At 42.7% G+C, this 23,936-nt stretch overlaps 1 protein-coding gene across 3 annotated transcripts in view; it reads left to right on the forward strand.

Moving 5' to 3' along the window:
* The first annotated feature begins 3,507 nt into the window (after positions 1 to 3,507).
* Positions 3,508 to 23,936, forward strand: part of ATXN7L1 (ataxin 7 like 1) — a 108,771-nt gene continuing 88,342 nt past the window's right edge. The window contains exons 1-2 of one of the 3 annotated variants that reach the window (XM_052680860.1): positions 3,508 to 3,760; positions 4,183 to 4,251. In XM_052680860.1, the coding sequence (XP_052536820.1) occupies positions 3,646 to 3,760; positions 4,183 to 4,251 (184 nt within the window). In that variant the 5' untranslated portion in view covers positions 3,508 to 3,645. The remainder of the gene's footprint in view (positions 3,761 to 4,182; positions 4,252 to 23,936) is intronic. The other 2 variants (XM_052680858.1, XM_052680859.1) reach the window with 2 other exon arrangements.

Raw genomic sequence — 23,936 nt, forward strand, 5'->3', positions numbered from 1 at the left:
GTCTCCTGACTGACTGAAATACTTCTTTTTGGCAGAGTGATTTGTTCATAAAAGAATTTAACTTTTAACTACTGGTGTGCAGGTGGAAAAGAAACATGGAGGGTGTTTCATCTGCGCTTTCATGCATGTTTTCTTCATTCGTTTCCTAAGGAAATAAGGCTTCAGTGACAAAATGTTTGTGCCTTTCCCTCTCTTCTTTCTTCTCCATCCATAACTTCTGGATTCATTATTGATGCTAAACTGGAACAGGACTGAAAGTCTTAAATACAATTGTCTTTCTACAAATGCTTTGAAAGCAGATGCCAGGATGAGGAAAGAAGAAAGCATTTGAGCACACTTTTCAGTGTAAAGCTGCAGCCCACGTTCAAATTCACCACGAGAAGCTTCTCTAATGTCAGGTCGCCCATCTTCCTATTTCACTGCACTACCATCCATGCTGCACACACTGTCCTTCAGTCTCACAGTGAAGTAGCACTCCTGGGGAGCAAGCCTAGCATAGACCAGAAGCTGCTTTTCTGCAGTGCTGGCACCCTACAAGCTGATGGAGACAGATCCATCTGCAGTTTACCTGGGAATGGGGGTCATTCCTTGGTGCAGAACATAAGGGAAGTGTAGACTCAATCAAAGCAGAACTTGCACTTTCCAAACAAAAAATAGTGATCATTGGAAGGTCGGACCTAACTGTTCTAATGATTGAGGAATCATTTGTTTAACGATAATGTTGTTCTTGAATACATATGGTAGAGAGGAGGAAGAATTCCTTGGGGAGGGCTTTCAAAATGTTTCTCTCAAACTGTAAATCATTGGATTGTTTCTTTTTAAGAAAAATTGGTGCATCTTGCATCTTTGATTTTATGCTAATTTCTTTTCATATGGTCTGTTTCGGTTAGAGCCTAGATTGTAGATCTGCGGTATGTCATGGTGAGCAGCATGTAGATTAGTGCCATGTGTTAAAGTTGGAAAGTTTCTTCACTTCTTTTGCTTGGTTTGTGGCAGCTTGTATTAAATAGCTTCCCCCTATACCCTCCCCTTTTTCTCAACTGCGTGGTTAGGAGCTGCTTTATTGCTTGCGCATCCTGTGGCAGTGTTTAATATCAGTTGGATGTTTGGCATTATGTACCTCCCTGAGATCTCTGTTGGTTTTCATTGGTGGGAATTTCCTGGGTGCTCACATCTTCCTTTTGAATCTTCTCTCTGATATATACATTTTGTGTTCACAGGACATCACTGTGTAAAGCTGTGCTGTGCAATTTCTTTAATTACATATCTATCTGGCTGTTGTCAAAGACTTTTGTTCAAATACCTTGCTGTCAGTTCAAGCACAAATGCCAAACATGGCTGACCATTAACTTCATGGCATTTATTGCTACTCTCAAGGAATTTCATCTTGCTATTCCTAACTGAAGTTGTATTTGTTATAAACATGGATTGTGGGTTTTGGGTTTTTGTTTTTTTTTTTTTTAAATTGTAATATGCTACTGAAATCAGGACTGTGAGGTATTTTACTTTCAAACAGTTGCTTATTTTCATTGCCAGGAACAAAAACAGCTGGGTGCTTTGCTAGTATTAAGAAAGAAATCAGGAAATATTCGAGCATTATAACGATTGTTCAGTGAAAATTGAAAAATAGGAATATTTTTATTCAGAGTTGTCAAGTCCAGTCTCTTATTTTCCCAAGTAACTGTTCTATAGCTCATTCATTAATGGAAACCTTCCAATTTTCAACCTCAGCATAAGCAGTTTATGCCTATTTGTTCTTTTTATTTTTCTTCACTGCTGCTGATAATGTGTTCTCATAATTAAAAATATAAATCTAACCATTTCCAGATGAATTTTGCTAGACTAAATCAGGTTATTTTCATATGATAGACTTTTAATTCCTCTGATCATTCCAATAATGCTTCCATACTTTTTTTCTTAGAAGGTTAATTTAAACTGTTGACTAGAATCGTACCTAATATTCCAGGATAGATCTCATCAAGGCTTCCTATCATGGCACAACCATGATAGGTTGAAAGTTCTATGTGTAATGTATCTAAGGTCATACACCTCATGCCTGCTCCATGCTGGTTGCTAACAAGCCTGCTGCGATTGACTGGTTTTCTTTTGAGGCATACGTTGGCGAGCTCTCTGCTTCTTTGATTGTTTTAATTGTGTTCCTGTCATTTCTTGCAGCTAGCGTTACATGACTGGAGGCACTCTGGCCAGGCCATATGGTATGAAAGATTTTAGGCTTGCCTCCAGATATTAGTGATGGGGCTTGTGTATTCCAGCCACTTTTTGGGAAAGGTGGAGTGTAAATGCTGTCTGTATCTAATACTGCCTGTTAACAGCATATATGGGGCAAAGCTGATTGTCCTTTGCCCAAAATGTTTATCCATTTCAGTGCTGCAAGAGCCCAGTCTGCATAAAATAGTAAAAAAAGTACTTAAACCTGTTTCAGGCTGCAGTACTGCATACTCTTCTCCAGCCTGCTTTGCTGCCTTCAGCAGCTCTTGTTCTGCCCCTCTGTCCATTGCTGCAACCCTTAAGCCAGCGCTACGTGCTATTTTATGTTTTAGTCTAAAGTAATTGTATGCTCTGCTTCAGCACAGTCCCATAACCCACAATGGGTTGGAATAGAAACGGTAACAAAGGGTCTTAACTGAGCTGGGGAGAGAGAGGTAATGGGGAAGGGATGGCGGGAGGCCCTCAGCACCCCCAGATGAAGGGCTGGGCTCTCCACTGCCCACAGCCCTGACCAGAAGCAGGAAGGATGCTACGTGTGTCCTCGGCAGGGCTGCCTAAATGCAACCAAACCTTCAGCAGTGTTTGCGTGTGGCTTTATAGGTGTGAGCAGTAGGTTAACGCTGTAACTCCTTTATGTGAATTAGATGTATCGAGTCAAATATTTTCCACAGGCGTGTTTTTCACAGATGCGCATTTTCTATTCTTACCTCAGCGAAGCAATGAGCCAGCAATGACACAGGCCTAGAATAAGGTGCATGCGTGGGTCCCGCGGCTCGCAGGCAGCGAGACCTCAGCAATACCTGAGAGGGCCGGGACCGACAGCTCTCCCGAGTGCCGCACCGCAGCCCCACACCCCAGCCCCACGAAAACCATTTGCCAACACACGACCACGGCCCGGGCAGCGCTCGGACAACAAAATGGCTGTGGCCGCGCCGGAGGCGCTCCCCGGGCGCGCAGCCGGAGGCGGCCGGGGGAGGGCGGCCCCGCGCCCCGCTCCGGGCCGCCGCGGGGCCGCGATCCCGAGAGGCGTCCCGGGGACTTACTGCGGGGCGCCGGACCGGCGGCCGCCTCCCGGGGCTCTCCTCCGCCGCGGCCCCGCGCGACGGCTCCGGGCCGGGCCCGCGGGCGGGGGGTCGCGGGGCGGCTGGGCCGTCGGGGCGGGCGGGTGGCGGGCCGGGGGCCGGCGGCGTCGCGGGGCGCGGCGCGCAGGCGCGGGGGGCGCGGGCATGCGCGTTGGGCGGCGGGGAGCCCGATCTGATAGGGAGCAGGGGCTGACACTACCCCCGTGTGGGCGGCGGAACGTCCCGAGGATGACGTGCGGCGTTCTCGAATCCCGTGTCTCGCTCGCTCGCTCGCCGCCGCCGCCGCCGAAGGAAACGGGAAAAGCAACAAGGAGGCAGGAGCAGGCGCGGCGCCATGGCGGCCCTGGAGCGGCCCGTGCCCAGTCCCGAGGCGTTCCTGGGCCAGCCCTGGGCCGCCTGGGTGCGGGAGGCCGCCCCCCCGCACGCGCACGGCGCCGCCCCCCCGCACAGTAAGGGCAGGGACCGGCCCGCGGCTCGGCGCGCCGTTCCCCTTCCCGCAGCGCACGCACGGCCGGGGCACGGCTGCCCTCCACCCCGCGCCCCCCGGGTCGGGCCGCGCCGCGGGAGGTGCCGCCCCCCCGGGCGCTCAGCTGACGCGCCGGGCCCCGGTGCCATGCGTGCGGGTGGCGCGGGCCGGGCCCCGCCGCGCGGGCTATGCCGCTGGGCCGGAGCCGCGGTGGGGGAAGGGGGCGAGGGGGAGGATGCGCGGCGCCGAGCGGAGCGGTCGCGGGGAGGGGAAGGAAGGGGAGAGAAGGGGGGGCCCCGCGAGCGCTGTGGCGGTGCCGGAGCAGCGCACCTCCTCACCTCTCTTCCGAACAATGCGTGCACACCTCGGGCCTCGGCTCCTGACTGTGCCTCTCCTCCTCTGCAGGTGCAGATCTGGAAGAGACTGGAAAGGAGGGTGCGAAAAGCAGGGAGGTGATGAGGCTCAATAAAGAAGGTGAGCGCGGGGCCGGCGCATCTCCCTACCTGTCGGTGGTGGTTGGCCGCGGCTGGCGGCCCCGCTGTGCCCAAAGTCGGGCAGGTGGCTGTGGCGGTGTTGGTTGGTGCGGGAGCACAGCTGTGTGCAAGTGGCAGGTGTGTAAGGGGACAGGGTGATCCTAAGGCAGCGGAGGGGATGGGGTCATCCTAAGGCAATGGATGGCCCTGTTGGGGCCATATTGGATTTTTGTTGGGGACTCTGTCCCTTCTCAGTGTAATGCTTCGCACTCTTCTATGAGAAGATGAGCAGATCGAGCCGTGCGTCAGGGCAGATAACCTCTATGTTGTATTTTTATATATGCTTATATTCTTAAAGCATTCGGCTTGTTGAAGCAGTCCCTCAGGATCATTGTATTCTCTTTAGGCCAAGTTCCGTTTTATTCTTTCATTCTTGCTGCTGGATGTGACTTACAGTCAACTGAATACCCAACGTCTGACGTTGCCTTACAGTAGGCTAAGTCATGCGTATTGTGCAAAACCCAATACAGTAGGTCGCTTGGGTCAGAGGGTTTGCTGGTACCATAAGTATGGACTGGCAGATTCCAGGCTGATGATGCCTGCCCATAGGCCATGCTTGGCTTAGTCCTGTCAGCTGCTGCACAGGCAAATCACTCTGACACATCTTGTTGGTGATGTGTATAGTTGAAATTGTGCTGGAGGAACATCTAGTGCAACTGGTGGGATGGTTTGGGACGTGCTCTCGTGTAGTGTTCTGTTCACTTTGTTTCGTTAAGGAAGTGCTACGTGCTTGCTGTCTTTCCATCACAATAAATACTTCTTGTGAAATTGGTTCCTAACAAGTGGTCTGGCATAGATTAACTTCTGTGTGACTTCCTGATGCTGAGAGAAATCCCACCGTCACCTGTAATGCCAGAATAGATATTCTGAAATGGTGCAAAGGTTCTTGTTACTGTATCATTGCCTTTACATTATTTAAGTTTGAGCACCTCAGCAGCTTAAATGAATTTTATTTTCTATAAACAACTCCTGAAAAAGAATGAATTAACTAGTGAAGTCAATTTGTGTGATAAAATTGCATAGAATACGGATTAAATAAAAACAAATTAAGAACAATATAGAGCCCCACTTTGACAGACCTTGATAGAGATGCCAGGCTTGATTGTGTTCCTGTCTTGATTGTTTTACGTGCTGGAACTCCTCTATTTTGCCGTCTCCAAAACAAGCTAGAGACAGAACTGGGATTTTAATGTAGTTCATCATTAGGTGCAAGGTTTGAGGCTCAGTCTGTACAGCTATCAGTAATGTTGTGCATGCACTTATTCAGAAGCAATTGAACACAAGTTTTGGTAGAAGAGCTTGACCTCCATAGGGAGCTTGGTTTGGTGAGATTAAATATTTTGTGCCTAGAAATCCTAGAGCACAAATTCTTGTTGTGATGTTATTTGAGATGTAAAGATCGAACAGCATCACTGCTCCTTAGTCATACCCACATGCAAATCATTTCCTAGAACGGTTCGGTGTATGGGGTGAGCTGTAGTCCTTTATTGGTTTTTGGGGAGTTCACAGACTCCATTAAGGGAGATCTAGTTGAACTTGCTCTCCAGAAAAATTATTTCCAAACATGCAGTGTCATCACTGATGGTGACAGGTGTGAACTACTTGCTGCTTTTATAGAGCTTGCATTGCAGAACTGTTTAAAACAAACAAAAAAGCTGACAAAATACTGTTGCATTTAGAAAATAAAAAGCTGTAGGAATTCTTTTGTTTCCTTGTAGCAACTTGCTTTGGATCACTTAGAACTTTCACAAAGTTCCAATAAATGAGTATGTGTTGAAATATTTCTCCCATGTTCACCTGAGCAGTCTGTTAACACAGGTGCTTCCACCACACCCACCCATGTGTCTGAACACCCAGTGTAGATCCTGCTTGAGCCCTGCTGTCCTTAGCAATAAAGGTGTGGAAAAATGTGAAGAGTTAGATTGTTTCACAGAAAGCATTGCTGGCATACTTGTGGAATCATTCGTGCACTTCCTGGGGTCTTGCACACAATGTTCTGTGTGATGTTGACTTTTTTTGTTGGGTTTGTTAGTAGACACGGGCTGTGGTCATGGTAGGTCTTAGTGTCAAACTCAACTCATTTCTGCTTTGCAGTCTTACATGTTTGAGTAGGCAGTCTATGCTGTTTATGGTGCCAGGAGATTGTGAGTGGTGGTGTGCAAAAATCAGACTTTGCTTGTAAGGTAACAGATGGACGGGACGTTAAGAATTAATAATACCAGTCCTGTCCAATAAAGGCAGTGTAAAATCTCGTCTCGTCATGTGTGCTTCTTTTAACGTTTATCTTAGTTTTGTCAACTTTCATTTATGTGGCCTTTCCTTTATAAATTGCTGAAACTGTAGGCAGGATGACATAGGAAGGGGACGACAGTGATCATCTCCAGACCACGGCAAGGTGACATGTGTTGTTATGGTAGAACCTGATGTCAAATACTTCCAACCAGCTTCATCCCTGCATTACTGCCTCCTCTCTGGTTGTATACTACTGTGGTTAGGGTGGTGGGCTGCTCTTCCTCCTTCTGCGGCCTTGCTGGGAACCCGGTGACAGTGTGGAAGTGGGCTGCTGCATTTCCACCTGATGATGTGTACTTCTGGCTCATCCCTGGGCAGTGGGGTCACAGTCCGGCTGTTCTATTCGTTTCTGTGACACAAGAGGTGCACTGAGGCTGTGTGCACCATGGCCATCTTTAGGAAAGAAATACTGATGCAGAAAGATCACTCGTTGCTTTTATTTATTCTGCAGTGAATGTAGAAGCAACACCGGGAGAGAAATTTCCTGAACGTTTGTTGTTCAGTTTTGTAGATGGAATTGCTTTTTGCATGCTAATACTTTTGGGTTTTCCTTCAGCAAATGCGGTTTGTCCACGGTTGACTTCTACTGCCGTGTAGATCTGCGGAGAGAGGATTACGAAGTTGCAAGCGCTCACAGAAAATGCAAAATTTGATGCATAAATGTATGTGCCACAAAAAAAAAAAAAAAAAAAAGCAACAACTTTATCTGCTTATCTAATCAGGAAGCTGAAACAGTATTGTGTAACTTATCTGACAAATCACTACCAGCCAACTAGCTTAGCTAGAAGAGGGGTTATCAGAATTGGAGGAGCATTTGGAATTTATGTTGAATTTTTAAAAGCTTGAATGGCGTATTTGAAGAATTGAAGATTTTCTTATGGATAGCATGAATAGTAAAGAGTCTGTATTTATTTGGCAATTTGTGTCCTGTAAACATTACCGTAACTGCAAGCTTAAGACAGATACTGTGGCACTTTATTACTGGTGATATTCTGTACCTGATTTTAGGTTAATTTTGGAGGTGTATGTTCTACCTTATACATTAATCACATTCTTCTACTGGTGGTTTTTTTTTTTTGTTTTTTTTTTTTCTTATATACAGAACTCTTAATTAATATGTATATATAATCAGTTTAGCAAATGTGCAAGGGTTAAGTGCTGGGACTATTTCCAGGCAGACACTGCCTGTAAAGGAGCAAAAGATACCCTGTGAATCTTCCGTAACTACAGCAGAGTTAGATGTGACCTGTGGGATTTAGATCTATATCTGGGTACTTGGTGTCATAGCCAGCTTCAGTTTCTCAGTTCATTGGGTTTGTATGATTGAGGTTTCAATCTGATGATGTGCATGTTTTGTCTTAGATAATCTTTTCAGTGATCATTCTGACTCGTTTAGCATTAAGAATGTTATATAAAAATGGCTCTATTCTGTTTCTCTGATTTCTGTGTTTAAAATTTGAGATTTTCAATATGATATTTGTGTAGCTCCAACCATGACAATTTTACTTGAAGCTTATATATGTAAACTAGAGCTTAAAATCTACTGGTTTTCCAATACTTTTTTTTTTTTTTTTTTTTTTTTTTTTTTGACTTTCCATATGAATATCTGATGGAGAGTTACTTGGTAAATGCTCTGGTACCATCAGAACTAATCTAAGAGGGTTCCGATTAATTTTGCTTTCAGGATTTTATTCTTCAGTAAAACTTCTTGATACATTTATTATTCTTCATGGGGAAAAAAATAAGAAGTTAAGGAGGTTGGGAGATGGTAGGGAACACTTCAGTACAGAAGAAGGATGTAGCATATAGCATTGTTTTACATGAGAAATGAGGAAGAAGACTAAAATTATTTATGAGGATATTGTGAAAGAAGGGAAGACAAAACCAGCTGGTTGATGTAAGCATGGAGTTTGGAGTTGATTTTTTTTATTTTTTTTTTAATTATTTTAATTTTAGTTTGTTTACTAGTGGCTTGCAAATGGAGCCGTCTCCTTTAGAAACATTTCAAACAAAAACTGTAGAATAAAACTTTCGTTTTTATTTCCTCATCTTTTCCCTTTTTTTGTGGTGGTGAGGAATGTTGGTGAGGGCTGAGAGGGAAGGAAATGGTAACGATGTGCCCCAGAAGAGTGAGGTGAAGAGATTATTGGATTTAGATCACCTTACCATAGCTGGTGATTTGGGTTTTTTGTTTGTTTTTGTTTTTACCGTGGGCAAAAGAGAGGAATTAATGCTGTCTAATTTTAAATCTCTTCCCCGTTAGCTAGTAAGGTCTTCCAGAGATACTAGTTCTTAAACAGATGCAGTATTCAGGTGGAGCTTGATGAGTGAACAACCTGAGAACTGGCAGGATGCAAAACTTGCTTCTGGCAAGGGAAACTTTTTCTTACTGTTCTAACTTTTATGCAGAGGATAAGAATAATGAGCAAAGGTCCCAACGGGATTTTTCTTCAGGATGAGAAATGACAGTGGGTTTGAATTGTATGTGTTCTGGTGTTTAAATTCCTGATCAGTATATGATATCTGACTCAATTCTTTTCCCCTTTTGTCAGTAGCTTCTGCGTGTAGAGTGCAGTGGCTCCACGCTGTGGCTATAGCCTCATTTAATATGTCTTGAGGACTGGCTATGGAGGAAGAATGGAATCTTATGTACGATAATGCCCAGAAATGCAGTGATAAGTATAGTTCAGCTTTCAGAAGACAAGTACGTAACTGTGAAGCTAGAGCATGTTCTTTACCTCATCATCCTGCACCCTGGGTGAAAAGAGCAGAGCAATGAGAATGTTCTGTGATCAGATACTCAGTGTTTTGAATCAGGATTTTAATATATTAAAATATATATCTAAAACTCTTGTTCTCTAAATGACGTCTTCAGAAATTCTGATTTGGTTAGGTGGCATGTGTTCAGGAGATAGCTTTCCCAGTATTTGTCCAAGAGTTACTCTGAAGAGCTTGGTCCCCCTCTGGTTTGAGGTATGTCTTTTGCATATCAAGGGGGAAAGCACATGTGGTTTTCTGTCCGCTGACAGCACTGCTACTAGAAGTCTCACTGTGACATTCCTTCTACTCGTTGTAACTTATCACAGGACTTGAGAGCAAGGGAGATGACCCCAAGCCCTGTTGTCATCACAGAAAGTGAAGTCACGTGTATCTAATTTTGTCTAAGATACAGAAGCACTGTTTCCTTATTGATCCCTCTCTTTATAGGGTTAATGGTTCATAGATGGAATTTGGATTTCTGCTTTAAATAGGGTCTACGCAAGTGTTGAACCATTGCCTCTCAGTTGGAGTAACTTCCTTGAAGTGGGCCTTTTGTTCCTCAGTACTTAAAAATGGAGGCACTATCAGGTTCTATTTTACCTCTGAGGCAAAAGATGCTGGCCACTTAATGAAAGCTGAGGTATGTGAGATGGGAGCAGTGCAAGAGGGAATGTGTTTAGACTGCATTTTAAGTTACAGATCACTGGAGTCCTGTGGGCAGAAGGCCTGAATTTCTGGTAGTCCCAGTGAAAGTTTAGATTTATGATGCTATGTGCACTACTAAGTAAGATCACTTGCAGTGAAAGTAATATATAGATATGAAAAGGAATATGTAGTGTTTCTTAAGGAATTAATTCTTCTGTAATATTAAATGCCATGACAACTTGTTACTAAAAATGATTTTTGAATAACTAGCAAAAAAAGATGTTCAGTTTACATGGGTATGGATTAATGTCAAGTTACTCGATCCCTCTATCTTTTAGCTTCAGCTTGGCAGAGATGCTCTTTGGCTTGTACTTGAAAAAGCAGATTCAGGAGTTGATGTGGGGTGCCAGGTGAAGCTAGTAACTTAAATGTCAGAAGACCTGTGGATATTGCTGTAGTGAAACAGTAAGGGTTGTTGATAGAGATCTCTCAGCACATCTGTAGGAATAAGTTTTTGGTTCTTGTTCTGGGTGAGGAAGATGAACCCCACATGGATATAGTAATCCAATTTTTATCATAGTACTTTGCAGCTATCTGAGCTAACTCGAATTGAAGATGGAATCCAGCACTGTTACTTAGGACAGAAATGGGACAAAAGGAAACCAACTACTTTATGCATGATTTGCATGATTTCTCTTTTTTTTTTTTCTTTCTGGTCTACTTTCCATAGATGATTGTTGATGATTTTAAGGGAGTGCTATGTTAAAATTTGTTTTGCATGGCTTATTAAAAATTATGCTTGCAAGCCGCTTATATTGTTGGTGAAGTGGACTTTGTGATTGCTCTCAGTCTTGCACTCAACAGAATTAGAGATGTCTTCCTTTCTTCTGAGATGCCATAATTATTATTCAGCAATTTATTTTCATGTTTCAGTCTGTTACATTAATAATACAGACCTGAAGCCCAGCTTATCTTCCTCCTTGTACTGTTGACAGCAATAAGACTTTAGAATTGTTGAGTCTTACTGAATTCTGCTGTTAATGTTCAAGTATGTACAAAATGTGTAGTGTCTGAGGAACAAAGATTTGTCTTTTCCCAGATCCAAAAGAGTGTCAGCCAGAAGTTCTTGAAGACAGAAGTCGTAGATTCTGTCTTCTGGAACCAGTTTGTGCCTAGTGCAGTTTCACTTAATCCCCAGGCCTCCTCTGAATCATGTGTAAAACGGAAGCAGTTGTATTGTGACAGAGCTGTGTACAGCACACAGGGGGGTTAGGCTGGCTTCCCCTTCTGTTTACTTGGAGCAGGTGTTCAGCAGAAGAGAGAAAGAAGGGCTGAGGAAGAGGCATTGAGAAGTAAGGTTGACTGTCAAAGGGTAAGGGTTCATGGCGTTTGATTCTGTGTGGGGATCTTTGCTGTGCTCTTTGTTTTGTTTATATTTTTTTCTGATACGCAGCATTTGATGTTTCTGACCAGTCACTCTTCCTCTTCCTTCTACTGCAGGGAGCTAGACATGAGAGGGGCAGGGACTCTGGGAATTGGAAATTGTATTTGCACTGGACAGTGCTAATATAAGAAATGTAAATTGTCACGTGTCATCCTTGAATCTCTGATAGATGTTCTTTCCTCAAGTCACCTTTTGGCTGGCGGTGATTGTGCAGATCAGATCGATGGTCAGGTGAGAGTTAGCATTTTATTTTTTAGGCTGCTTTTAGTCACACCTCATCGAGTTGGGATGGTGTTGATGATTTAGATCAGAAAAGTTTGTTGGAGCCATGTCACTGCAACAAGCACTGACAATCTAAAACCTTATTTGTTTGGGACTGATAATGGAGTCAGCTGGAGGACAGTGATCTGGATGAATGTAAGTAATTAATCTCTTACTGCCATGATTAGGAAGGGAGAATTATTATTTGCAAGATCGTAATGCTAGCAGCCCCTTCAGGGACTTGACACTGTTGAGCATGGTAGCAGCACAGGGACAAGGTGTGCGTGCACCTGCATGTGTATTTGTTGTGAAATCCTTGTGCTATGGAGAACTAATTTTTAATGTATGATAAAACAGGAGTTTTAGTATTGACAAAGACACTTAGTTGTTCAGCATGGAAGGTGGTAGACTTTGTACACTACTAGCCTAGTAAGCATAATTTTCTTAGAGCAGTGCAAGGAAAGCTTTCAGGTGGTGTTTAAAGGACAGTGAAGTAGTTTTGCAAGTACTCGGAAGGTGTCTTTACTCGGGTGTGGAAGCTGAGTCACAGAATTGTAGGGGTTGGAAGGGACCTCGAGACATCATTGAGTCCAACCCCCTTGCCAAAGCAGGCTCCCTACAGCAGGTAGGAACCTGAATCAAAAGAGTGGTTGTTGAAAATTTGGTAAATGGATACTGACATCACGAGCTAACTAGATACGTAAGCAAATGATGTCTTGGCAGGTAGGATGGGGGCAGTATAGCTTAGGTAAGGTAGGAACCTAAAAAGCAAAGATGAATTGTTCCCAGTGTTTGAAGTTGGGGGATTGTGCATAGATGAACGTAGAGGGAATAACAATCAGTATCACAAAATAGAAAAAATAACTTTTGAACCAGTGGGAGTATGTAAGATAATGTTCGTTGAGACAAAAAAGGAGAAAATCTTAAGTATAATGTAGCAAAGGACAAACCTTTGGAGGTGTTGAGAGAAGAATTTTTTTCTAAAGGCTAAGACAGGAGGAATCAGTTACAGACAAAGCATGAATGAGTGGATTGAGAGAGAAGTCATTGTCAAAGATGACATAGTATTTCACATCTGAATGATGGACAAGATGATGATCTTGTCCACAATGATCAAGAAGGGAAGTGATGGGGGAAAAAAAGAGGGTGGAAGAGGTGAGGCCTAAGCTCTGATCTATTTGTATAGAGCTGAAGGTGACAGCTTTTCAGTGACAAGAAGTGTCAGAAAAATAGGCTGAGATTTTTTGTTTAGGCATTAATCTGCTCTGTTTGAGACCTGTCTCATAAGGAGCTGAGTGTAGGGATGAAATTCCCAAACAGAAGGAAGGTGCAAATGTTGTCATTCAGGAGCCCTAAGAGAAGATGAAGTAGGAATAAGGAGCTTTTCAGTGACCTTGAAAGGAGTTGATATGGGGAGGAAGGGAAGGAAGCAGGAGAGAGCAGAGTTGTGGAAATGAGGAAAGGAGAATTCTTTGAAAAGAGAAATGCATTTAATTTTAGTGAAAGACAGGAATGGGTTATGGAGGATAGAAGTGGTGAAGTTGCAGTAGTAAGAGGTTTCTAGATGGAAATATTTGCATCGTGTTACAAGGTATAACTGAGGGGACTTGGGGCTGGAGTCAGAGAGATGTTGCAAGTGTAATTTGTCATTGAACAGTTCATAATGAGCTCAGAGGTGAAAGAAGGATAGAAGAAGAATCAGTGTAGTTAAAGAAAGGGATCAGAGGTAGATTTCGAAACAGAGGAAATACTGGTTGGCTGTACGGGAGAAAGTTGAGCAGAAAAGCAGCAAAGGAAGAGTGAAGAATAAGGTGATGCGAGTGAGAATTTTGACATATGTGTTTCATATGTGTGGTATGAGGAAGAAGGGAGAGCTGTAGGGAAGGGAAGGGAAAGGGAGTGGGAAGGGGGAATGTGAAATGATTATTATTTTTTTCTGGCTTTCTTGTAGAATAAATATTTGCATTCTATTGTAGAGAAAGAAGTGAATACAAGAGAAAAGATTTGAGGAATGAGTCAAAAGTAGGAGGAGAAAAGGCTGAAATTGCAGGTGTGGGTTCAGCTCAACTGGAGGAATGGTACAGCTTAGTAAGCAGCAAGGGAAAAGAGAAAAAATGTGCAGTAACCTCATTTCCAGACTGGTTTCCCTTTCCACTGCAAATTCTAGGACAAAGGGAATGGTATTTAAAATGAGCATGGGTTCAGGATTGGTGGAGCTGAACCTCATCCTGGGAAGAAGAAAGCAAAACACATCAAAGGTAGAAGCAGAAAGAACAAAAAAAACGTTAGTAGTGTGAAAGAGGGTGGAGTCCAAGCTAGTGAGAATAATGGGATGGGAATAACAAGCTGGGAGAGTAAATTGCTGCCACTCAGAATATGCCAGGTCAGCCTTCACATCAGCTGAGAGATTTTTTGGAGATGGCTGGGAGGACTATCAGGAGTTTCTCTTCAGCGACTACCTCATGCTTGAATCCATCACTTGCCTTTGAGAAAGATCAAAGCCCTTAAGAAGAGGAAGGTTCTGGAGCAATCAAGAGGCTGTCACCTTTCTCTGGAAAGAGATGATTGTGACAACCATGACTTTGGCAGTAGAAGGCTTCTGTGCATCGCTGAGTAGTTTTATCATGCAACGTGTTAGATGGAGGTAGAAACCAAGTAGCAAAGTACTTCTGTTTGAGCAGTTTTCTTTTTCATAGTGCATCGTAAGTAGTTACACATCTACCTGAGCCATTTCTTGATGACATTAGCTTGTGCTTCCTGCTTTCGGAGCACTGCAAGGCTGTATGATTACGTTTTCAGGGACTGGGCCCAGGCTAACAATGTATTATGCTGGGTGTATCTTCAGAGCTCTGGTAAACATGGGCTCTTGCTTATCTTGTAGGGCAGAATGAGCTTGTTGCTGTCTATGTACTATGAACGGGCATGCTTTATGATACAGCACTTTTTATTATTATTTTTTTTTCTGAGGAAGCAAGACTTAATGAGTTCTGCGGTGTTAACATGGGAATGGCTGTCATTCCTGATACAGGCTAGTCAGTGTTTAAGAAGTTAATCATGGGTTTTCACACCTCTTCAGTAGGTCTAAATACCTGTGTAAGGACAGGAACAGGAAGAGGGTGCTAGAGGAAGAGTTGCCTGCTCCCACATGGAGGTAGGTCTGAGCTGATCTTTTGGCTTGGGAAGGTTTCGCTCCTTAGCTTGCCTCTTTCCCAAGCAGTTTTTGGCCTGTCCCTGCATGTTGTCAGTGTTCAGTCATCCCGGTGGTTCATAAACATCCCCTTGCTGGGTCACTGAGATTGAATTAATGTTTGTAAAAAGTCTTCAGATTCCTTATTCAAGATCTCTTAAGTCTAGCGTTTTTTGTGTGCTGTGGTTCATGTTTTTGTTTTGTTTTTTGGCTTTATAGAAGATGGAGAGAATTTTGGGCGAGTATACTAAGAAACTGAAATCATGACAATTCAAAAATATGAGGAAAAAATGGAGGAAAGAACTTGAAATTATGGTGAGCTTCATGTAGTTGTTTGGTTTTTTATTTTGTTTTGTTTTTTGGTAGACTCAGCACATTCTGTGCTTGGTTTAAGTTTCCTTCAGCTAATCTCATAACACAAAGCACGCTGGATGTGTGTGTAACCAAGCTTTGTAGGTATTTAGACTCTGACAGAAGTAATGCAGCTTTACATATTCTGGTGTTACTTTGTTCATCAGAAAAAAATTCTTCATGGCTGCATCTCTGAATGAGGGAATCATAGAATCACAGAATGGCCAGGGTTGGAAGGGACCTCAAGGATCATGAATCTCCAACCCCCCTGCCACCAACCTCCCCATTTAATACTAGACCAGGCTCCCAGGGCTCCATCCAATCTGGCCTTGAACACCTCCAGGGACGGGGCATTCACAACATCTCTGGGCAGCCTGTTCTCTGGGTGACACCTCACCACTCTCTCTGTAAAGAACTTAACAGAGAATGGTGCTACAAGGTGGCTTTTTTTTTTTTTTTTTTTTTTTTGTGGCTTTTATTATTGTTTCCAGCTTTCAAGGTACCTGTCACTAGCTTGGCTGTTTTCCAAGTTTTTTTGATAGAACAAAGCTATTGTAAACTATTGCCTTCCTGGTAGGTAAGTGTTTGTTCTGAATGTGAGGTTCTTGGATATTTAATTCCTTTTTAGTGAACATTTATTTGTAGGAGCTCTAAAGAAGGGTGCAACTTTTATGTTCAGGTGGTGTAAAATACATAAAAGTAGTAGCTTTAAAAAGTGGTAAGAGGTGGTCTTTACTTCAAACCTTAAACTGTACTTCAGGTTCAGCTATGAGCAGTTTATGTTGTAAAGCTATGAGCAGTTTATGTTGTAAAGATAAATATCTGTGAATGTTGAAGAGTTGCATGTTTGCAGCTATTTTAAGGAGGAATTTGAAGGAGGTAGAGAATTAATTTGTTGATGTGAAAGAATGAGGCATCAAAGTTCATAGCATAGCACTCAGGAAAGACATATATAGAACAGATATATAATGAAAGCACTTTACTTGTAAAAATAATCTCTCCTTTTCTCTAAATACTGTTTTAGTGTAGTGGAGCTTGAAAGTGAAACTGATTGTAATTGTCAAACTGCAAAAAGGACATAAATACTCAAAGACAGATCTTCCTTAAATCCATTCCCTAAACATGTCCCCTATTCTCTAAGTACTTATACATTCCTTTTTTTTATTAGTCATCAGCCTCATCTGTTCTCTTGAATCCTGCCCAAATTTTGATATTAGCCCAAAACTGAAGAGAAACTACCACAACATGCAATAGTATTCCTTAGTCTTTCATACTCTGCTCTCTTCTGGACTAGTTCTTTTATGTCCATTTATTTGCGCGTTATGGGAGAAGAGACTAAATGAGATAGGAAATTCTAAGTAGCTTTGATTCTTGGTATGGACTTTCATCCTTAGAGCTGATTCTGTTGCAACCGCATTCCTCTGAAGTTTATTTCAAGAGACCCCCTTAAATATGAGCTTTTCGTGGCAAATTTTGGAAACACTTTGTGGAAGCGTTGAGAGCAGCAAGAACAGTGTGCTGATGTTCTTCGTTTTAATACTGTGAGTTTGTGAGAGAGACTTTCTTTATGTTCAAAATCATGTGTTAAAGCTGCTTTTAGTAGTAATCAAGACAGTGTATGCATAGAGGAAGGATATGAAATGTGTTTATGTATCACCTTTCATTGGAAAAAGAACCAAAGTGTTCTGGTGGCTATGTGCAGAAATTAATCCGTGTGTCACTGAAATGGGGGAATACGAATGCAAATATGGCTGCTGTTGACAGCCTAATCCTACCTGCACTAGAATTAAATGAAAGAATGCTGAAAACCTTCTGTATACTGACAGGGTTTAATCCAGTCCCCACTGAAATATTTTGTTGCATGATGATTCGGAAAGGAAAGAAACAGCGTCTTATTTCTAGATTACTATGTGAATGCAGGTACATAGTTTTATTTGTTTGTTTTTTAGCAAATACAAAGGCAAAACACTTTCAGACCTAATCGTGTTACTTTCCTTGTCAGAGGTTGTGGCATACTTTGCTGGCAAGCATTGTGATTACCAAGTTCCAAAAGATGGTGCTCCTATTGGCACCAAATTTTGCTTATTAAAATTAAGCAGTACTGAAGCAGAGCCATGTTTTGAAATGCAGTGGTAGGGCTAATCTTTATTCCAAAGAGTGGTTACCTGGATGACTCTTGAGAGAGCAGGTCAGTTACTGGTAGGGTGTGAGGAAACAGGGTACTTTACTGTGTGTTAGCAACGCACCATGAAGAACAATGTGGCCATCCTAGCTACTTTGTGTCTGTGTTGGATTATTTTTTTTTATTCCTTTTTTATCCAAGATAAAGGGAGAAACTAGATGGCAATTAGTTTTTACTACATGCGTTGACTTACAACATTAGCAAATCCTCCATGGCCAACGTGCAGCTCTGCCCTTTGTCTGGTAGAACATTGCCTCAAGCCTGAAGCAATCTTTTGTTATGCCCACTTGATTTTGCTTAGAAAAAATTCTACGATGGCCACCTGGTACCGCAAGAGGTGAATATACAACGGAATGTAAAAATGCTATTGTGCAAAACAGACGGGAGGTGGTGAGATTATTAAAGGAAATGGCTATTTAAGGAGGTGCCTTTACATTAGGTAACTACTGCGTGGTTGCGACATAATGTTTTTCTCCGCGGTTTTTCCCTTGTAAGATGTAGGTACTGAATTCTTACACTCTATCACATGTGGAGTTTATACAATTAAGATTTAAAAAAAAAACCTAAACCCACAACGTGTTTCTGTACAACGTATGGAAGCAAATTTGGTCATAGTTCATTCTGAATTTGTTGTGTTAGAAGGAACTTTAGTCTAGAATACAAGGAGGGAAGGAAGCATTACTCAAGAAGGTTGATTAATTGAAGTGTGTGGCGTGTGTGGAGATCTGGAAGTGCAGGACAGGGAAATCAAGCAGTAGGGAGGTGAATACTGCTGCTTTCTGTACAGCTTTACTGAAATACTATGTATCAGTTCTGATGTATGTACTGTAAAAAGATGTTGGGAAAAATTGGAAGGAGTTCAGAAAAATCTACATTAATTTGAGGTCTGGATAATCAGCTTTAGAATGGAAGATTTAAGAAGCTCAATCTATTTAGTTTATCAACAGACGGTAGAGGCTACCTGGTAAGTCCATAAGTACTTAGGGCGAAGGTATCTGTCAGTTAGATGGTTCTTTGTCAGCGAGATTAAGGGGATTCTCAAGGCTGAAAGCTGAAGCTAGATCAGTGCAGACTAGAGGCAAGGTGCAGTTTTCTAATGATACAATTAAAAAGGAGCAGCTTATCAAGCGATGTAGCAGACTCTCCGTTGCACAAAATCCGTGCATCAGGCCCCAGTGCTTTCCTGGGAAGCACCTGCTTTAGCCAGCCAAGAAGCTTGGATTTAAAACTAGAATAATATGGTGACTTTCTGTAACCAGTCTTAATGTAGAGATTTAGTCCAAGTTATATGGAAGCTTTTTGTTCTTCCCTTCTTTAAAACTTCATATGTGTTAAATGCTTCTTTTGGTAAAGTTCATGTAAAAGATAAGGTGATCCAAGCAAAAAGTTTTCTAGAGGAATGGGTAAGAGAGGACTGTCCCTTAACAACAGGCAAAGGAATAAGTAACACTTTCCATTCTCCCTTTTTTACTTTCCTGATAATCAAAAACACAAATGTGCCTCCATCTGTTAGTTCTAAGAAAAATTTAATTTTTAACAAAATGACTGTTAGTCTTTCTAGAAGCATTGCAGATAGCTGTTGTTCCTTCTCGCTATAGTTCACACAACTGACAGCTGGGCCTGAAGGTCTTTAGCTTTGTTTTGTTTGGAAAATGACCTTTGTTAACATGCTTTTTCTGGTGTTGTTTTCTTGTCCACAGATTTATATGGGGATGGCAGGTCAATCTTTATAGTGATTAGAGTAAGAGGCTCTGTAATTTCTAGTGGTCTGTGTGAGAGTTCTTTGTGTCCTGGTTTTTGCAGAAGAAGTATTAGGAATCCTTGGAAGGACTTCATCGCTTAAATCATTTCCGTCTTCACAATAAAGTCAGGGACTAGCCAGTCTGAGTGAAAACATCACCTTTTCTCTTGGTTGTGTCCACAATAAGAACAATCATTGCTGATCTGAGGCACTCAGCAACTTAGATGAGCTGAGTAGCAGCACCTAGCCTGCTTTGGGTGCAGACACTCAGGGTGTTCTGAATCTCTTGTAAGCAGAGTACACAAAAATAGGTGGCAAGCAAATGTGCGAGAGCTCCTCCCTTACCCCCTCACTTGTATTGCTGCCTCCACAAATGTGTAAAATAAGACCACGTGAATTGAGGCTCTAGAAAAGGAAGTAGTTAATATTGCATTTGTTTTTATGAAATGGAAGGTTTCTGGGCCTGCACACTCAACAAAAAACTAAAGGTCTATGAATGGATTTAGACTTTCTATTTCCTGCAGTTGGAAATGGTAAAACAAATTGTGAATTGAGAAATGAGATTTGCTCCAAACTGTATCAGTGTGCAGTCTGTTTTAGGGTCACATGAATTCTCTGTGATTGAGCACAAACTATTTCTAGTGGGGAATATACAGGGCTGTACCTTTCCTGTGCTATCTTACAGCAGTACGGTGGTTTTCCTCAGTTCCTTGCTGCTGCCTGTGACAGGGTGACATAACTTGGCAGATCTCTGATCTGTCAGCTCTTAGCTGAGTAACTGTGCAACATTTAGTTTATACTCTGTTGGCATGTACAGTGTTACACATGTAGAGGGGCAAACTGAATGTTTAGACTGAATATCACTGTCGTGATTTCCTCACCAGATATGTCCCTCTATCCGTATTTTACCAGATGTTGGATTAGGCACTGAAAATGTCTGTAACAGTCAACAAACTCATTTGAGGGGTGCTTCACTGAGTAGCGACAGGTATTTGTCCAATGCTTGCATTAACTAATTCTAACAAACACAAAATTTCAGTATTACTGTAAAGATAGTTTGGAGGCTAATAAGTTGGAGCTTGTCTTTTTCCAGAGCTTTTGTAATGTTATGTCCGTCCGTCTGTCCCCCCGCCCCATGCAGGTGGAGTCCTTAGTCTTACTGAGATTTTAATGATGAGGTACTTGTTTTCTTAGAGGTGAACTCAAAACAATGTGTGAAGGTAGTTTTTATGATACTTGCATGTATTTCTCTTGTGCTGCTTTTCGTATCTGAAATATCTGAACCAAATATGACAACCTTGTTGAGGAGATTTCAGCCTTTCAGTACTTAAAGTGCATTTATAAAAAAGATGGAGGGTGAAAAAAACAAGCTACATGGGCACATAGTGATAGGACAAGGGGGAACAGTTCTAAACTAAAAGTAGGGAGATTCAGATTGGTTGTTAGGAGGAAATTCTTTACTCAGAGGGTGGTGGAGCCCTGTCACAGATTGCGCGGAGAAGCTGTGGATGCGCTGTCACTGGAGGCACTCGAGCTCTGGGCGGCCTGATCTGGTGGGTGGCAAACTCCCTCTGCAGGGGGTTGGAACTGGGTGGATTTTAAGGTCCCTTCCAATCCATTCTTTGATTTTTAAGCCAGGATCTGCTCTGCAGAATGCCAGCAATCATGCCAAGATCAAGCAGATGTTTGGTGTGCTTAATGTTCCCAGCATCATTTAGTCCATACCTGCATTCAGGTGAGCTGCATGTGAGACTATGGCAAATACAAAGCTGAAAGATGATACTTTGACATAAAGCACTAAAAAAGTTAATTTCTAATGTGAAAGCAGGAGTACAGGAAGGGGACAGATATTGCACAGTGGAGACAGACTTGTGGAAATGGGAGGAAGCAGTCAGATAAATTTATTTCATCTGCACAGTGTGACCAGCCAAGGCTGGTAGATGATCGGTGTGTTAGGCAGGTCTCACTTGCTGCTGCTGGCAGATACAGGTCTGCAATAGTGTACAAGCCCTATTGTAAAGCTTTCTTTCAGGTGGTGCTTTTTGTAGCTGTTGATCAAACTGGAAGGTAACAGCTCCAAAGTTCTTATTTCTCATTTGACTTCCACAGAAAAAAGGTTAATGTTTAAAAAATAAATAAAAAGAAATCACTCTCTGGATGTCATGATGCAATCTCAAAGTCTGAGTTGATTAGGACTGTCATCTTGGTATTGGTTCAGGAGAGACAAGTTGGAGAACTTCAGAGCAATGTATAGCCCACAGTGACACCAAACTATTCTGGGAGCTTGCTCAGCATTTTGTGTTTTTGTCCTTCCTGACAAAAGCCAGGGCATCTTGAACCATGCATTTCCATCTGATGGCTATTGCTTCTGAAGAAGGCCTTCCTCTCTTTCCTATTCCCCTTACCAAAATGTTGAGATATGCTTCTGCAGGAGACAGCTGACTGCGGACAGTGGGGCTCCATCCCAAAAGGCAGCAGTGTGAAGGAGCTCATTAACTCCTGTTAACAGTGAGCACTCAGTGTAGCACCCACACACAGAGAGCTGCACCTCTGAGGAGGAAAAACATGACTTTTAGGATCCAGTTATGCTTTAGGATACTATAGACAGGGTAGGGTCTGCAGTGTGGAACCATGAAACCGAAACACTCCATGCTAATGCAGGAGCTTAGGGATGCAAAGAGCTAGAGCGCAAATCTGACAGTAGAATCAGGCCATCTTCTAAATTGTGTGTTGGCTAAATGAGCCTGTCCTTGCTCACCCTGTGAGCTCTTTCATCTGCTTCCTCCCACCCTGCTGAGGAGGAGGAGGACTGAGAGCAGCTGTGTGGTGCTTGGCTACCACCAATGTTAACCACTGCAGCTGCCAATGTGATGCACATACACACTGCAGTCTGAAAGAGATATGAAGTGGTCAAAAATGTTAGCAAGAGCAAGGAGAAGGATGGCACTGCAGCATTAGCATCTTTATATGCTGAAATTCTGCAGGTGAATTACAACAGATATCCTAAAAGTGCTTGTGTATACATACATATGTTTAGAAAATTCTCTGTGATCCGGATTTGGATTTTGAGATTTTTCCTTAAATTATCTGTTGACTCAAAGTGCCACTCTTTTCAAGCATCAGTCATATTTCCTTGTGCACACTTCTAGAGTGTGTTCTAGGGGTCTTTTGCCAAAATAAAAGCTGCTTTTCATTTGTGCTATATTGGAAAATATTTATAGAATCATTAAGGTTGGAAAAGACCACTAAGACCACCTGGACTAACTGCTAACCCATCCCCACCATGCCCACTTACCCATGTCCCTCAGTGCCACATTTCCATGTTTCTTGGACACCTCCAGGGGCAGTGACTGTACCACCCCCCTGGGCAGCCTGTACCAGTGCCTCACCACTCTTTATGAGAAGAAATTATTCCTAACATCCAACCTGAACCTCACTTGGCGTAAGGTTATAGGCCATTATACCTCTTGTCCTATCACTGTTACCTGGGAGCAGACTATGACCCCCACCTCACCACAACGTCCTGTCAGGCAGTTGCAGAGAGCAATAAGGCCTCCCCTGAGCCTCCTCTTCTCCAGGCTGACCCATCCCAGCTCCCTTCTGCTCCCCATCACACCTGTGCTCCACACTCCTCACAGCTCCATTGCCCTTCTCTGGACACACTGTGGGGCCTCCATGTCTTTCTTGTAGTGAGGGACACAAAACTGAACGCAGCACTCGAGGTGTCACCTCCCTGCTCGCTGTAGTATTTCTAGCATTTAATTCTGATTTCTGATACATGTATTTTTTTTATGCTATTCATGTATTAATAATTTGAAAAACTACAAAACATTAATTTACTGTTATGTAGAAGTCTCTCTATCAGGTTTCTTATTTTCTTTCAGCTGTATTTTTAATAGCAGGTAGCTTTAAGTATATACGACCTACTTTTAGGTGTACCTGGTGTTAAGTGGGCTGGTCATTATGTATCTGTATGGTCTAGTGGTATTTTTAGGTGACCCTTGCCCATCATCAGTGTTTTAGGTCACTTTGTGAGAATTCTCTCAGTTGTCCTGCAGCAATGCAGTGTTCATAAAAAAGCACATGATCAAACATTGGGTTTGTTTAGATATAAAATTCACACGTGAATACTGCTTTCAAGGAAGCCTATGCTTAAGCAGTGCTCACTACCAATATCCAATACGTGGTCTTTTGCAGGTGTGGGGAGCAGCTTGCCCTTGTCAGACTATTTTCTGCCCTGATCAGCTGATCTGTGATTGACATCTGCTGTCAATTAGAGATTGCTGATGGGCCTCCATGTGTCGAGGTCTTTCCCCTGCGGCTTGGGGGTGTCTGGCTGGGCATGTGTCACTTTCATTTGGCATTACTGCTTTGCTTTTCTCTGCTTATCACTTCCTCCATGACTGTAGTAGTAAATAGAGAAAAAGGGGTCCGGGACATCAGATCTCATTCTAATAAAACACCTAGAGTCTGGAGGCCTTCTGTAAAGGCAAATTAGATAAATGTGATGCTTGTGCATTCAGATTGCGTAGCATTCCTGTAAGGATATTGTTTTCTTTTTGGTTTGGCTAGCGTTTTACCCTTTTAGAACCAAGGAACACAACTTTAAGGCACACTTGTCTAAAGCATTTGGCAGGCTGTTAATAAATTAAGCCTCTCAAGCTTTCTGTGACACTTCACAGATGGAGAAACAGAAACAGAGAGGCCAAATGACTTGCTCCAAACATGTAAGAGAAATCTCCAGTGCTGTTGCTGGAGTGCTT

Source organism: Tympanuchus pallidicinctus, unplaced genomic scaffold (assembly GCF_026119805.1).
Source record: "Tympanuchus pallidicinctus isolate F22 unplaced genomic scaffold, pur_lepc_1.0 scaffold19, whole genome shotgun sequence".
In the NCBI taxonomy this organism is placed as follows: Eukaryota; Metazoa; Chordata; class Aves; order Galliformes; family Phasianidae; genus Tympanuchus; species Tympanuchus pallidicinctus.